This window comes from Lissotriton helveticus, chromosome 9, assembly GCF_964261635.1.
Source record: "Lissotriton helveticus chromosome 9, aLisHel1.1, whole genome shotgun sequence".
Taxonomy (NCBI): domain Eukaryota; kingdom Metazoa; phylum Chordata; class Amphibia; order Caudata; family Salamandridae; genus Lissotriton; species Lissotriton helveticus.
The window spans coordinates 225,674,228-225,690,991 of NC_136070.1; the positions used below are offsets into that span (position 1 = coordinate 225,674,228).

The 16,764-nt window shown below is 49.7% G+C and overlaps 1 protein-coding gene across 4 annotated transcripts in view; it reads left to right on the forward strand.

Annotated features, from left to right (window-relative positions):
• SEC23A (SEC23 homolog A, COPII component) overlaps positions 1 to 16,764 on the forward strand; it is an 891,592-nt gene that overhangs the window by 571,510 nt on the left and 303,318 nt on the right. For all 4 annotated transcript variants that reach the window (XM_078659766.1, XM_078659768.1, XM_078659769.1 and 1 more), the window contains one exon: positions 4,351 to 4,504. In XM_078659766.1, the coding sequence (XP_078515892.1) occupies positions 4,351 to 4,504 (154 nt within the window). The remainder of the gene's footprint in view (positions 1 to 4,350; positions 4,505 to 16,764) is intronic.

Here is a 16,764-nt window from a genome sequence, read left to right on the forward strand (position 1 = left end):
TCTTGCGCCCCGCTAAGCTTGGAGAGTCCAGGTCTCTTGCTCCCAGTAGGTGGTCTACCAACCCGTTGAGGAAGAGGGAGAAGAGCGTGGGGGCCAAGACGCACCCCTGCCTCACTCCCTTTTCCACCGGGAACGGAGCCGAGAGCTCCCCACTTCTCCCATATCTCACCCTTGCGTATGTACCTTGGTGCATACGTTTAAATAGATGGCACAGGTAGGCCGGGGCACCCATCTCCAACAATATTGCCCAGAGCTTATTCCTTTGGACCAGATCAAATGCGGACCGGAGGTCCACAAAAATCAAGTACAGGCTACCTGCCCCAATAGAAACAGTCTTCCAGTAGACCAACTGTAATCTAAACAGTAGGTCAATGGTGGAAACCTTTGCACGAAAGCCCGCTTGAAGGGAGGTTAGGATGTGATGTTCGTCCATCCAACTCTGCATCCTGGTTAAAAGGAAGCGGGCAAATAATTTCTGGAGGACATCGATCAAACTAATGGGGCGGTAGTTTGCCGGGTTGAGAGGGGAAGCTTTTTTGTGGATGGGAATTTTTTCGGCGCCCAGCCAGGTTGGGGGGATCTCCAAACCCTGTAGAATAGCGTTAAAATAAACCCAAATATAGGGGGCCCAAACCTTTTGTTCACTTCGATATAGGTCACCAGGGATCCTATCAAGACCCGGCGCTTTCCCCAGCGTCAGACTTCTGAGGGCTGCCTGAACTTCAAGGAGGGTGCAGGGTGGGCAAACAAGGTCCAAGACCTCCGGGTGCACAGGATCCAGAGTACTTATTTGGGTCGCTAGATCTACTCGGGATTCGGAATTGCTGAGTGAATAGAGGGGTTTGAAGTGATCTAGCCAAACCTCTTCACTAAGGTTAGGAATGATGGCAGATGTTCCTTCAGCCGACCCAACTCGAACAAGGTTCCAAAACGACCTATAATCACGAGCTTCTAGGGCTGCTTTGATACTTTCCCACCTTGAGGCCTCCCACTCAGACCTGGCCTCCTTAATCAAACTTTTATATATTTCCCTCGCATTTCTGATGCTTGACTGGGATCCTGATTTTACCTCCCTTATCAGGGTATTTTTAGCCAGCCTACAGCTTTTGTTAAACCAATGATCACGCTTATTTACCCTTGGCTTCTTAGTATCGGTGTTATAAAAGTAACCGGCCAGGGAACAGAGAAGCTTGCTATGGATACACTGCAAGCCCTGAAGGTGGAGATGGGGGGATCGCAATTGGAGCTCAAGAGGTGAGAAACCTCTATTAAAGAGCGTGAAACATGGCGATATAGCTCCGCTAGCTTATCAGGCGCTAGCGCGATCTTTGCCCACCTGATTCGTCTACCACCTGCCGATATAACCAAGTTCGAGTTAATGGTAGTCTCAGCTCCCCCCAGTTCCTTACGGTGACCCAAAGTGTTTAGTAATTCTAAAGACAGTAAATTGTGGTCACTGTCGACCCTTGGGATGATAGAGAAAGCTCTCAATCTGGCCCAGAATTCTACATTTACCAGGATATAAACTATAGTCGTGCTTTTCCCTGGTCTATTAAAGATACTTGAGCCCGGAACATCTGGGAGAAGTCTGCCATTACATGCCCTGAGAGAGTGTGAAACAACCAACTTGTTGATCACAAGGGCCAGGGGCAATAAGCGCATTTCCGGGTATATTGTACAGTCCGGGATCAGCCAGTTTTCGTCCTTATCCGAGATTACCGAGGGGATCCCCAAGAGTGGTTCAAAATGACAATTAAGATCGGCGCCAATGATTTTATGATATGACGAAGGGAAGGAGTGAAGGAGGACCTCTAGGGCATCCAGAATTGATAAACCCAACTGGTGCGGTTGGGGACGTAAATAGATGTTAATCACTGCCAGCGACAACCCATCCAGAAAATGAAGTACAATGCATAGGATGTCCGGGCAATGAGAATCTATTATCTTAGCTGAACAACCTAGGTGCGAAGCAACCCAAGTACATAACCCCTCCCCTAGGTCCCTGCACAGCCGGTGTATGAAAGGACGCATATCCTACCCTAACTGGAGCAGACAACAACCAAGTCTCTTGGAACAGACATATATCGTAACTATCCGTCAGCTCTCCCCACTCCGGATTGTGCAGCTTAGGCCCCATCCCTGCTATATTCCAAGACCCAATTAGTGGTCTACGTAGCACCACTTGGGCTGGGGAGTCCTCAGTGAGTTGGAACACAATAGAAGATGGAGGTGCTATATGTATGAAACTGTCCAACTCTGTTACACCTCCTGTAGAGCCAAAGTTTTGGGAAGATGAGGATGTGGTTGTGGTTGTAGTTCTAAAAGCCTGCTCGGGGGACCCCCCCTCTATGCTCAAACCCTCCACAACATGGCTCCCAAGCCGATTCGGAACCGTTCCGTCTGGGTGCGGTGATGGTAGTAGTCAATCTAAATTGCTCAATGCACTATATCGGTTACCCACTGGGATGTTCTAATCGAATTCATGACCGCCGTGAGAGAAATAGGATGGTTCTGACCTACCCGATACAAAGGTTCGAAGATAAAAATACCCAAGGTGACAGGTGTTAATAGTGCCCGCATCAGAAGACCCTCCCTTAGCTAATATGTGTCCAGCTACTCTAGGGTCCCTAAAGTTGACAATTACACAATCACCACAGATGTCTTTGGGTCTAGTCCCCAGCCAGCTGACTCTTCGCGCAAATAAAATCTTCCCCTGGCCAGCTCCTGTTAAGGGTCTATGTCTACTTAGCCAGAAGATGACTTTATTCTTTAACTCAGGGAAAGTTTCCCTTCTTTCACTGGCCAGAGGGGGTACTCCCGTGAGCACCACCACATAAGGCGATGCTTCAAGGGGTAACTGGGGGCGAGGAGGAGATTGTAAAGGTCCATTTTCACCAGATTTTCAGGGGAGGGTTGTGTTGGTACCTACCCGACTCTGTGCTCTGAATTCCGGGAATTTTTTAGGTGGAAAGAAAGCCACACGCTTTCGAACCGGAAACGGCTAGAGGCAAATTAGGACAAATGGTTAGACCAGGGCCAATGGGGGCTGGGGTAGATTTCAGCATGTTTAGAGGGGCCAAATCATGTGTAGGGACGTCTGGACATATACTAGCACCTTGGATTGAGCCCTTAGTAGCAGGCTTAGTTACTCCTGAAACCCCTATAGTAGCGGGATTCCCCATTGAGGAGGTTGGCTGTGCTCTCCCTAGACCTTTGTTGTTTATCAGTGAAACTAGTCTATCAATCCTAGTAGACAAAGATTTGAAGTGGGTATTGATAAGCTGTTCCATATGGGTCTGGAAATCAATTAATAAATGGGTAGCCCAGACGGGAGGTCCTATGGTAGAGGATAGGGGACCAGGATCAGACTGTACAGGATCAGGTGTAGATGCAATTCTTTTAGCCAAATTTTTAACAGGTTTCGACTTTTTGGTTCTAGCACGAGGTTTGTGAGCCTTTTTACATGCAAGAGGAGGTGGGGACGGAACAACCTCTATTGAAACATTCACGTCAGGCACAATTTGAGCACAAGGTAGGTCAGAAAAGGAGGGAATAAGGAATGACGCGAATTCAGCGGAGTTGGCTGTAACTTCAGAGCAATCCCCCAGAGGCATAAGGGGGGGCATAACAGGGGTAATCGAGAGCCTCCTTTCAGTATTTTCTATGGCTGATGCCACTACCCCTATTGTTTTTTGGAGCATTTTCTCAATAGCTGCAAGGCTCGGGAGTGGTTGAGTCGTTGCCGCTAGTTGTCTAGTCATTGGGTGGGCAGTGGTGGGTTTACTATTTTTACCCATTCCTAATATAGTTATCGCATAGAAACTTAAAAAATGGGACTCCACCAGAGCCTCAGGGTCAAAGGAATTTTCCATGTTCCCTGTTAGGGTTCAAAATCTTTTTGGCAAAATTGGATTGTACTAATGGTACTATAGGTCTACAGCTGGCATACTTATATTTTATCCACTACCAATCCTCCTATCCTCTTATGAATAGTAAGGACGATCTCTTTGAGCTATACTTTGTGAAAATGTTAACTTTCGATACGCATTTGCTTTTAAATCTTCTTTTAAATGTTACTTTCCCAAAGATAAGCATACATATTTCGTATTTAATAATGTCATAACGATTGGATATCTAAGCTTGCGGGTGAGTAACTTTTGCATCTCCCTTTAAGATGTTGGGGATGTTTTAAATATTGTACACACATGTAGCAAAAATCATTCACTTTGAGACGCTCTTCCGGTAAGCCTATTTGTTTAGTTTCATGGTGTTTGTTTAAAATCACATCTTGCATTTATTCACACAGGCTTTAATAAATGCAGTTCTAACCATAACTATTTATTTTTTTAGTTGGGCAGATGCACAGTCACAGATCCAGAACATTGCTGCTTCTTTTGACCAAGAGGCTGCTGCCGTCCTTATGGCTAGGCTGGCAGTATATAGGGCTGAGACTGAAGAAGGACCCGATGTTCTCAGATGGCTGGATCGGCAACTTATAAGACTGGTGAGTGGAAATGTATTCTGCCATTTCTCTGTAAAATGATTATAGTGGTGATTGGTAAACTCAGGTTTGTAAGGGGATAAACTTAAGGTTCGAGGCATGTGGGCTGCTGAATTCATATCTATAGCATAGATCGCCGCCTAGTGTTGGGTCCGGATGATTGCACATTGTTGTCCTGGAAGAGTCTTCGAAGTATCACGAGATAGGTGGCTCCTCCCCTGGACTACAGTGCGCATGGGCATCGACTCCATCCCCAGATTGTTTTTTTCCGCCATTGGGTTCGGATGTACTATCGTTCTCTCCAGTTCGGAATCGACAATACACTTTCTCGAGGCCAAAAGGCCTTTTTCTCGTATTGTCGGTATTGTTTGCGTTCGGTGCCCGGTTCTGTTCAGACTCGCCTCCCGAGTTTGACATCCAGGGAGTCGCGTGACTCTTTGGTGCTCGAGGCCCAGTCGGCGCAGCAAGACCCTCGACAACGCGACATGGAACGGAGCCCGTTCAAGAAGTGTCCCGTGTGCGGATCGAAGTAGCCACACATCGACGTCCACCCGGTGTGCAACAAGTGCCTGTCGCCGGACCACGATGAAGCCAACTGTATGGCTTGTTCACGGTTTCGCTCGAAAAGGACGATTCGGCTTCGGTGCGTGGCGCGCATGGAGGCCCGGCAGTCGGCCCCGGCACCAGTGGACATCTTTGACAGCGAAGAAGCAGACGAACACGATGTTCAGCTGCAGATTTCACCTCCAGCGGAAGGAATCGACTACGACTATCAAGTGGATGTCGAAGGCCTACACGTACAAGAAGTCGTCGACGAGGTAGGAGACGGCGATGAGGCCTATGGGGCCATGGAAGATAGCTCAGAGGAAGAGCTATGCCCCGTTCGAACACTTACAAAGGCTCAGGTCGAGGGATCGCCAATCGGCCTTACCCAAGACCTTCTACCAAAATCCACGGCCCTGCCTCCCTGCCCGGCTACGGACACTTCGACGGAGCCGCCATTACCAAAAACGAAACCGAAAGTGAAACCTTCGTTGTCCACACTACCAAAAGTGGTTCAGGCGCCTTCGAAACCGAAACCATCTGCTCCACCGTCGACACCCTCGTCTTCCGAGGTGTCGGAACAACCCAGGCCGAAGAAGCCTGTCGACCCGGCGAAGTCGGTGAAATCCGTCCAGCAAAAGCAGACCAAGGGCGTCGAGCAGAAGTCCAAGAAGGGCGTCGAGCCACAGTCGAGCAAGGGCGTCGAGCCGAAGTCCAGAACGGGCGTCGAGCCGGAGCCAGGCAAAGGCGTCCAGCCGAGGGCCACAAAAGGCGTCGAGCCGAAGACCAGCAAGGGCATTGAGCCAAAGACTTGGGCCCCAAAAGCAGTTACCCAGGACGCCGACACGATCAAGCCTCGGCCCGAACAGCCCAAGTCATCGACGCTCGAGTCTTCACACGTTGGTGGACCAAGATCGTCTGTCGTGTCGACGAAGCCGTCCGCTTCCTTCACGAAGCAGGTCTCGGACTCCCTGAAGCATATCAGGGACAAGGCTTCAGCGGAAGACCCCAAAGCACCTTCCGCACCGAAGCAGTCGGTCCCCACCTCCAAGTCATCGACGCCAATCCTCTTCACGTTGCCGCCGAAGGTGGCACCGAAGGCCTTCGCACCACGGGCGGCGCCCGAAGCGAACTTGCAAAGTGCTGCAGGGTCGAAGCCTACTCTCCCGGCTGGGGGCATGAAGCATCGACCACCATTAATGGAGGAACAGTCGGAGCGTTTCATCGATGCTGACACAGGGAAGCTTACACTTTACAAACGGAAAATTACTGCGACAACGCCTTTGGAGTCATACACCATTCCTCTAAAGCGCAAAAAGCCTGCTTCGGATTCACCGGTCTTGGTCGAACCACTGGCTCCTCGGACGCAGAGAGTTGCCACACCCTCGCCAACTTATTCGGATGCCGAGGATGCTGGGGATCAGGACGAGGAATACAACTTCCCGGCCCACACAGATCCTGATGAACAACAGGACGCATGGGTGGACACAGGAGACCAGGGGGATCAGCAACCCGCCCTTGATCCTCAGATATACAATGTCAAGACCTCTCCCACTGAGGATTCTGCGGCATTCAATGCCTTGATTGAGAGGGCGGCAAAGAACCACGACGTTGAACTGTATGCTGACCCTGTGGAGGTGGACTTCCTCTTTGACACTTTTTCAACAGCTGAAAAGACTGTGAAAACCCTCCCAATGCTGAAAGGGGTCCTCAAACATGCTGCGGACATCTTCAAAGAGCCCACACGGACAAGGGTGGTCAACCCTAGAATTGAGAAAAAATACCGACCGGCACCTGGCGATCCCACCTACATCAAGGGCCAGTTGCCATTGGACTTCCTGGTCGTTTCTAATGCCCGCAAAAGGGCGAATTCGCAGACCACTGGTGAAGCTCCTCCCCCGGACAAAGAGTCCAAAGTGCTGGAAGCATCGGGAAAGAGAGTAGCAGCTCAGGCGGCCAATATCTGGCATATCTCTAACACGCAGGCACTCTTGGCTCGGTACAACAGGGCACACTACGACACACTAGAGACCCTGTTGCAACATCTCCCAGACCAATATAAGGAGGCTGCGGAGATGCTTATCCAGGAAGGGAAGCTCATCTCCAACGCTTCAATTAAGTGTGCACTAGACGTTGCGGACACTGCAGCCAGGGCGATTAACACCAGTGTGATGTTAAGACGTCAGGCATGGCTCAGAATCTCCGGATTTAAGCCTGAGATCCAAACTACCATCCTCAACCAGCCAGTTAACCCTGACAGATTATTTGGTCCTGAGGTGGATACCACCTTGGAAAAAAAAAAAAGGATACCGAGACTGCGAAGTCCATGGGAGCTCTCCAATCCCAACAGTTTCAGGGGAGCACTTTTCGTCGCTCAGGCAATAGGGGTGTTTCCAGAGGCCAAATGTCCCAGCAAACACAATTCAATAAAGGTGGGGCGCAATCCTCTTACCCCAAACAAAGTAGAGGAGGTTATCGAGGCAACAACGCCAAGGGCAGAGGCAGGGGCAACAACAACTCCCGTTCCTCCGCCTCCAACAAACAGTGACGCCCTGTCACTGCCCCCCGAACATTCCACACCTGTCGGGGGGAGACTCCAGCAGTTCCTGCCAGTCTGGAAATCCATCACCACAGACAGGTGGGTCAGGAAACTTATCCAGTTCGGTTATTGTTTGGAGCTCACATCCACTCCACCCAACATACCACCAAAACACCGTCCTATGTCCACAGAGCATTTGCACTTATTGCAGCAGGAGGTTCTTGTCATGCTGCAAAAGGGCGCTATAGAGCTCGTGCCAGTGGAGGAAGAAGGCACAGGAGTGTACTCCCTGTACTTTTTAATCCCAAAAAAGGACGGGTCCCTCAGGCCTATTCTCGACCTCCGGCCCCTAAACCAATACATTCTCTCAGAACACTTCCACATGCTAACGCTGCAGCAAGTTCTTCCGTTACTCACTCAGGGGGACTTCCTCGCAACCTTGGACCTCAAGGATGCTTACTTCCACATTCCACTCCACCCATCACACAAAAAATACCTCAGATTCACCATTCAAAATCGGCATTATCAATTCAAGGTCCTTCCTTTTGGAGTGACCACGGCCCCCAGAGTGTTTACCAAATGTCTAGCGACAGTGGCGGCGCACCTCAGGAGACAAAACGTACATGTCTACCCTTATCTGGACGACTGGCTGGTTCAGGCAAAGTCGGCCCAGCAGTGCACCGCCGACATGTCCCACACCATTCACCTTCTTCACGGTTTGGGCTTCTCCCTAAACTATCCAAAGTCGCACCTTCAGCCGGCTCATGTGCGGCAATATCTAGGTGCAACAATCAATACTCTGGCAGCCACGGCTCAGCCAACTTCGGCGCGGATCAACAACATCCAGTCGCTAATCCAACAGTTCAGACCGCAACACTCGCTTCCTGCGAGAGTGTTCATGCAGTTGATAGGCATGATGGCCTCCTGCATTTTCATAGTCCCGCACGCGAGGTTACATATGCGTCCGCTCCAGGAATGCTTGGCGCATCAGTGGAATCAGGCTCAGGGGCAGTTGAAAGACCTAGTGTTGGTCACCGGTCGGGCATACAACTCTCTGCATTGGTGGAATCCACACAACCTTTGCAAGGGCCGACCGTTCCAAGAGCCTGTCTCACAGATCATCCTGACGGCGGACGCGTCTCTCCAGGGATGGGGAGCTCATGTACTCCACTACACAGTGCAGGGACTATGGACAATGCAGCGAAAGAAGATGCACATCAACTACCTAGAACTGATGGCAATCTTCATGGCACTGAAAGCATTCAAAGTACATCTGTGCAACAAGGTCGTGTTGATCCGGACGGACAACATGACGGCCATGTACTACATCCAGAAGCAGGGAGGTACACACTCTCCACAGTTGTCTCATCTGGCTGAGAGCATGTGGAAGTGGGCCATTCAGAGGAACATCTTCCTAATGGCGGAACACCTCCCGGGCACAGACAATCAAATGGCGGACCTGCTCAGCAGGTACAGCCACCAAATGCACGAGTGGGAGATACATCCATCAGTACTCCGCCCGTACTTCCAGCAGTGGGGTCATCCACAGATAGACCTGTTCGCCACTAGGGAAAACGCAAAATGCCAAAGCTTTGCCGCCAGGTTCCCTCACCCACAGTCGCAAGGCAATGCGATATGGATGAACTGGTCAAGCAGATTTGCGTACGCTTTTCCCCCAGCACTTCTCATACCGCTGGTGGCAAGAAAGCTAATGCAACACTCATCCTGGTTGCTCCAACGTGGGCACGCCAGCCATGGTACACCACGTTTCTAGAACTCTCCGTGGTACCGCATCAAAGGCTACACCTCACGCCCAGTCTTTTGACGCAGAGCCATGGCGATATTCAGCATCCAGATCCGCAACAGCTCAACCTGGCGATCTGGCTCCTGAAGTCTTAGAGTTTGGCTACCTTAACTTGCCTCCTGAATGCATGGATATCATACGGGAGGCAAGGAAGCCCACTACCAGAGCTTGCTATGCAGCAAAATGGAAGCGGTTTGTCATTTACTGTGCTAAACACAACATCAACCCGCTAGATGCATCCACTCCCAACATCATCTGCTATTTGTTACATCTTTACAGATGCAATCTAGCATACGCTTCCATCAGGATACACTTATCCGTCATAGCGGCTTATCTCCAGAACAGGCAGCATCTCTCCGTTTTCAGAGTGCCTGCCATTAAAGCCTTCCTAGAAGGCCTGAAGCGGGTCATCCCTCCCAGGACCCCGCCAGCTCCTGTATGGAACCTCAATGTGGTCCTCACCAGGTTGATGGGCCCACCTTTTGAGCCTCTACATTCATGTGAGATTCAGTTCTTAACATGGAAAGTGGCGTTTCTCATTGCCATTACGTCTCTGCGACGTGTTAGTGAGCTACAGGCGCTCACTGTACAAGAGCCATTCATTCAAAGTCACTCCAACAGGGTGGTGCTGCGCACTAACCCTAAATTTCTTCCTAAAGTGGTTTCGCAGTTCCATGTCAATCAGACCATTGAACTGCCCGCATTCTTTCAAAACCCAGAAACGGTAGCCGAAAGAATGCTCCTCACTCTTGATGTCAAACGAGCCTTGATGTACTACATCGATAGGTCCAAAGACTTTAGGAAAACACAACAACTCTTTGTTGCCTTCTCAGCCCAGCACAAAGGCAACCCCATTTCCAAAGCAGGTATAGCCAGGTGGATCGTTAAGTGCATTCAGATTTGCTATCACAAGGCTAAGCGCACTTTAACGGTCCCTCCAAGAGCCCACTCCACCCGCAAGTTGGGGGCCTCTATGGCTTTCCTTGGTAATATCCCTTTGGAAGATATTTGTAGAGCAGCCACATGGTCTACACCACACACATTTACTAAACATTACTGTGTAGATGTGCACTCCAAGCAGCAGGCAGCTGTAGGGCAGGCTGTTCTTAAAACACTTTTTCAGACTTCTGCAGCTGGCACAGGCGGCCGCCGTTAATGGAGGGACTGCTATGTATTCTATGCTATAGATATGAATTCAGCAGCCCACATGCCTCGAACTGAATATGCTACTTACCAGTATGCATCTGTTCTTGGCATGTAGGGCTGCTGACATTCATATCGCCCGCCCTCCTCCCCGGCACCTGTAGCGGCTGCAGACTTTTTAACACTTACTCTTAGCATGGCCATCGCTTACACTATTACACTCCATCTTTGCCACAATGGCTAAAAACAATCTGGGGATGGAGTCGATGCCCATACGCACTGTAGTCCAGGGGAGGAGCCACCTATCTCGTGATACTTCGAAGACTCTTCCAGGACAACAATGTGCAATCATCCGGACCCAACACTAGGCGGCGATCTATGCTATAGATATGAATGTCAGCAGCCCTACATGCCAAGAACAGATGCAACTGGTAAGTAGCATATTCATTACTCCAGTATTGGAACTTTCATAGATTCCCATAGCTTGTATCATTCCCCGTCGTCGGAATGGGAGTCTCGGTAGCCAAAATAACATAGCAGTAGGTACAAAAGAGAAAGAAGAAGGCCTAGGCCTCATTCCCTTTTGTAGCATATCCACCTCTTTTTGCAAAAGAGACCAAAGTAAAGCAACAACCAATCAGATTAGACTCACCCCATAGAACCCTCCTGAGAGAACCTCAGAGCCTCAGATTTTCTACCACACGTTCTGCTAAGGGAGTCTCCTTTGAGCTCTGCTCACTTCAACTCTAGTTGACTATTTTTCAGCATTTTTTATTCAGATTTGTTTAATATATAATCTTGAAATGTCTGACAAGGAGAAGAAAGTCCTTTTTAAGGCTAGTTTCACCTGTGGCAAGAAAAGATTGTATGTGGAGCACTGGCATAAAGACTGCATTTATTGCCTGTACCCTGACCACAAGGCAGCCGACTGCTAGATCTGCCGCACGTTCTCAACAAAGACTCTCGGGACCGTGAGGGTCGCCTCCTCAATTGTCTCCAGAAGCCTAAGTCGAGGAAAAAACTCTGTCAAGTGATAGCGAGGATTCATCATCTGCCACTTCACCCAGAAGGTCAGTGAAGAGGGGTAGGGCTTCCCCTTCACCATCCGCAGACCGTCCTGCAAAGGCCTCAAAAAAGAACTCCCCTGAGTCTGAGAGCCGGAGTCCTAGCAAATCTCCTCACCGTGGTGCAAAGGAGAGGGAAGGACTACCTTCAGCTACAGCAGTGGTGAAGTCTGCTAAAGCTTTCAAAAATCATTCTTCTCTAACATCTGAGAAGTCTGATAAAAAGACCAAGTCATCGACGACGCTGCAGAAGACTCCGTCGACGAAGACTGCTAAATTACAGGTGAAAAAAGTACCACCGTCGACTGGCTCGTCGACGGTACCTTCAAGTCTCCACATTTCGACGTAAATGTCGACGGGCGCGGCGACGAATATGTCGACGACGGTAGCGACGACTACAGTGTCGTCGACGAAGGCATCTACAACGTCGACGATGACAACTACGACGGCGGGAGTGTCGACTGTTTTGTCGACGGCAGTGTCGACGAAGCCCATTTCTTCATCGACGATTCAACCGTCGACAGTGGATGTCTCGTCGACGACCTCGTCGACGATGATTTCTCTTTCATCCTCACCGCCGACGGTACCATCTTCGTCGACGGAGAGAATCACCATTTCTCTGAAAAGGATAACGCCGGATATGGCATCTCCAAGGAGGGTTGCCCCCTTGCCTCCCACACTGTTGCTTGAAGAGGAAGAAGATTCTGAGGGAGATGAAAATGATTCTTTTGGCTATGCCAATAGCCCCTCACAGCTTCTGGTCAAATGCCAAGACACTGATTCTGAAGGCGAATACCTTCATGAACACTCATACCAGCAGTCTTTTCATCGTCGGGAGGAAGCTGGCAAAGAGATGATTTCTGTTCCTTCTTCCCTCTTGGCAGATCTTCAGGGCATGTTGCTGGACGATAAGAAAAGATTCTCACAACCTCCTCCTCCTCCATTTTTTGCTGTGCAAGATGTGTCTGTTCCATCAGCTTCTTCTGTGGTTTTGCCAAAAGCACCATCCCAGATTGTGTCACAACCGCAGGTATACCTCCAGTGGTTCCGGAGGGACAGGACGATTCCTCAGCCCAGGATCAGGACGATAGTAATTGGCCTGACCAGTGTGTGGAGTGAGATGACTACGTGATTCAGGACCCAGCTTCTCCCACTCCGGGTACAGTTGATTCTCCCCCGGCAGACATTGGTGGGGTTTGACAAGCTGATGGAAAGAGCCACAAGTAGATTTAAACTTCCCATGCCTTCTGTTCAAACAGAGTATTTTCTTTATGATTTTAAAGAACCTTATCGGAAAATGGTCTGTTCCCTTCTGATTGTCAGCCATGTCTGGGACGAAGGATTAGAGGCAATGAAGAATCCGGCTACTGACATTCCACTCTTGCCACGCCTGGAGAAAAAATACAAGGCCCCTGATGATAGTCCAGCATCCTTAATAGGTCAGCCGAAGCCGGATTCGGTAATATCTCAGGCGGCTCAGAGAAAATCTCGCAATCCTTCTGCGCCCCTGACTCCTCCTCCTGATAAAGAAGGCAGACCCCTAGATTATGCGGGGAAAAGGTTTTCCTCGATGGCGAGTCTTGTGATTAGAGCAGCTAATGCGTTGGCAATCCTTGGCAGATACGATTGCCAGATGTGGTGCCACCTCTCACCGTATTTAGATCAGCTGCCACAGGAGTCCAAGGTGGAAGCGAAGAAGATTTTACAGGAGGGAGAGGCTACATCAGCGGATGTGAAATGGATATTGCCACAGCGGCTTTCCGCTCGCTGTCAGGCGCAGCTGTGCTTCGTCATCAAGGCTGACTCAGGGCGAAATGGTTCCGGCCGGAGGTCCAGAACAAAATCCTGGACATTCCGTGTGATGGTGAGGCATTATTTGGCAAACATATTGATGATGCCCTCCAGGACATAAAAAAGGATACGGAGAGGGCAAAATGCCTAGGAACGCTACAAGATCGAAAGGTTCCTTTCCGTGGAGCCAGAGGAAAGAGTATCACATCCTACAGGGGCCATACCAGCAGCAACGGTATTCTTCTTATGGTTCAACGCCTCAGTCCTATCGCCCGTCTTATCATCAGAAGCAAGGCCAGACCTCTTCTTTCTCTAGGTCTACCTTTAGAGCAAAGCAGAATCGCCAGGGGCGTGACTCCTCTAAACGACAATAGCGGCGTTCTGGCTCTGCCTGCTATACCCTCCTCCCCGACTACATCTGTGGGAGGCAGGGTGTCTCAATACCTCCACTACTGGAAGCCGTTTACATCAGACCGTTGGGTACTCAATATCATTCAAGGTGGCCATACACTGGAGTTTGTTCATTTTCCACCTTCCAAGCCCCCTGCCTTCGAAACTTCTGCGTCTTTTGCGGCTCGAAGTTCATCAGATGCTCCTCAAGGGAGCCGTGGAGCCAGTCCCCTTTTCTCAGAAGGGAGAAGGTTTCTATTCCAGATTTTTTCTGGTCAAGAAGACGCAGGAGAAGTGGCGCCCATTTTAGATCTCAGGGAGCTCAACACCTATCTCATAAGCCAATCTTTTCGGATGGTGTCTCTTCAGGAAATTTTATGTCTCCTCAACCCGGGAGACTTCATGGCCACTCTCGATCTCGAAGATGCGTATTTTCACATACCGATTTATCCAGCCCACAGGAGGTTTCTGGGGTTTACAGTACCCAAGAGCCACGTCCAGTTCAAGGTTCTACCTTTTGGCTTCGGTCTGCTCCAAGGATTTTTACCAAGCTGCTGGCACCTGTGGCAGCTTTCCTAAGGAGGCAGCATTTTCAAGTCTTTCCCTAACTGGACGATTGGTTGCTGAATGCCCCGACCAGGCGAGCAGCGTAAGAAACAGTCGATGCATGTACGAATCTGTTCAGCAATTTGAGCCTGATTCTCAACAGGGGGAAGTCTTCTCTCTGCCCGTCCAGAAAGGTACAATTCCTGGGAGCCATCCTAGACACGTCTCTCAGCAACGCTTCTCCATCCTTCGAAAGGCAAGAGAAACTGATGTTCATGGCTCATCTGTTGCGAAAAAGAAAGTGTCTTTCAGTACGCCGATACAAATCCCTGCTAGGAGTGATTTCTTTGTGCATTCCTCTAATACCCCACTGCAGGTTGCGGATGCGGTCATTTCAGGAGCCACTCGACATGCAATGGCAGCAAGTTCACAGGGGAGAGGGGTTGGCCTAACGGATAAGGCGCTCGACCTCGGACCTGGGGATCTGGGTTCGAGTCTCGGTAACGACGCCAAAAACCCCCTGTGATTCTGGGCAAATCACTTATTCTCCCGTGCCTAAAAAAAATGAAAGTGTGTCCTCATGTAACGTAACTGGTGCTATGTAAAGCGCTCTGATAACTGATTCGGTTCGGTTCTAGTTCGCGCTATATAAAACTCTGCAAAAAAAAAAAAAAAAGTTCACAGATCGTTCAACGACAAGATAGTGGCCACTGCGGCAATGAAGAAGGCAGCCTTGTGGTGGACGAAGGAAGAAAATGTATCCCCAGGTCTATCCTTCATAATCAATCCAGCTCCTCAAGTAGTGACCACAGATGCCTCGCTGGAAGGCTGGGGTGAGGTGCTTCAAGACTTGCATTTAATCAGACATTGGTTGCCTCAGCACCGCCTTCTTCATATCAATCTCCTGGAACTCAGGTCGATTCATGTGACACTGCAAGCCTTTCTTCCACGGTTGCAGGGTTTAGCGGTTCTCGTCCGCACGGACAATACCACGGCCATGCACTACATAAACAAAGAAGGGGGTACCAGATCTCTTCCATTGTCGCAGGAGGCCCAGAAGCTTTGGAAGTGGACGATCCTACATGAAATATCGCTACAGGCAGAACCCCTTCCAGGAGTGCAAAACGAAAAGGCAGACATGCTCAGCAGGCTTTCGCCAGTCAGGCACGAATGGGAACTAAACCAAACAGTCTTGGAGGAGATTTTCCACAGGTGGGGCAAACCCTCAATAGATCTCTTTGCCACCCCAGAGAACAAAAAATGCCAGTTTTACGCCAGCACGCTACACCATCGCGGATCGCTAGGGAATGCGCCTTCGGTAGCCTGGTCAGGCGCATTTGTATACGCCTTTCCCCCCATTCCGTTAATACCGAGAATACTCGGGAAGATCAAAACGGAGCCGTGCAGGATGATCCAAATAGCTCCAGCTTGGCTGAGGCAGTTTTGGTTCACAAAGCTTCCCCTCCTGTCTCTGGACCCTCCACATCCTCTGCGGACGGTTCCGGATCTTCTCACGATGTCCCAGGGCCAAGTCTGGCATCCGGATCCTCGCTCCTTACACCTGTCAGCAAGGCTCCTGAGCAGCGAGAGTTTCTTGGTCTAGGTCTCTCGGAAGAGATAAGGGGGATTCTCTCTCAGGCTAGAGCTCCTTCTACTAACAAGACATACCGTTTAAAATGGAAACGATTTTGTATCTGGTGTCAGCAGGAAGATATCGACCCCTTTTCGTTTCAGCCTCACCAGGTTCTTCCTTATTTCCTGTCTTTGGCTAAGGCAGGTCTGGCTCATTCATCCATAAAGGTTCATTTGGTGACAGTTTCTCGCTATAGACGCACTGCATCTGGGCCTTCCCTTTGGTCAGCCAGGATTATTAAGCAATTTCTCAAGGGCCTATTTAGAGTCTTTCCTCCAGTGAGGCCTCTGCCTCCCACGTGGCATTTGAATTTGGTTCTCACCCATCTGATGAAGCATCCCTTTGAACCGTTTCATCGAGCAGATATGAAATACCTCTTGTGGAAGATGGCCCTCATTCTAGCTCTCACTTCGGCAAGAAGAATTGGTGAGTTGCAAGCTCAAACGATCTAGGAACCTTTCCTCCAATTCAAGAAAAATACAGTGATTCTAAGGACTAATCCAAAGTTCATACCTAAGGTGCCATTGGACTTTCATTTAAATGAACCGGTGATTCTACTCTACTCGCTGGATGTGCAGAGATGCTTGAAGGTTTATTTGGATCATACTAAAGAATTTCAGAAATCTTCTCCATTGTTCTTTGCATTTAGTGCTCCCCGCAAGGGTATTGCTCGGTGGCCATCCAGTGCTATACGATTCTGTCATTCAGCAGCATGCAAGCCTCTAGAGGGCAGAGTCAGAGCACACTCTACAAGGTCCATGGCTTCGTCTACGGCTCTCTTTCCGGGAGTCCAGATTAAAGATATCTGTA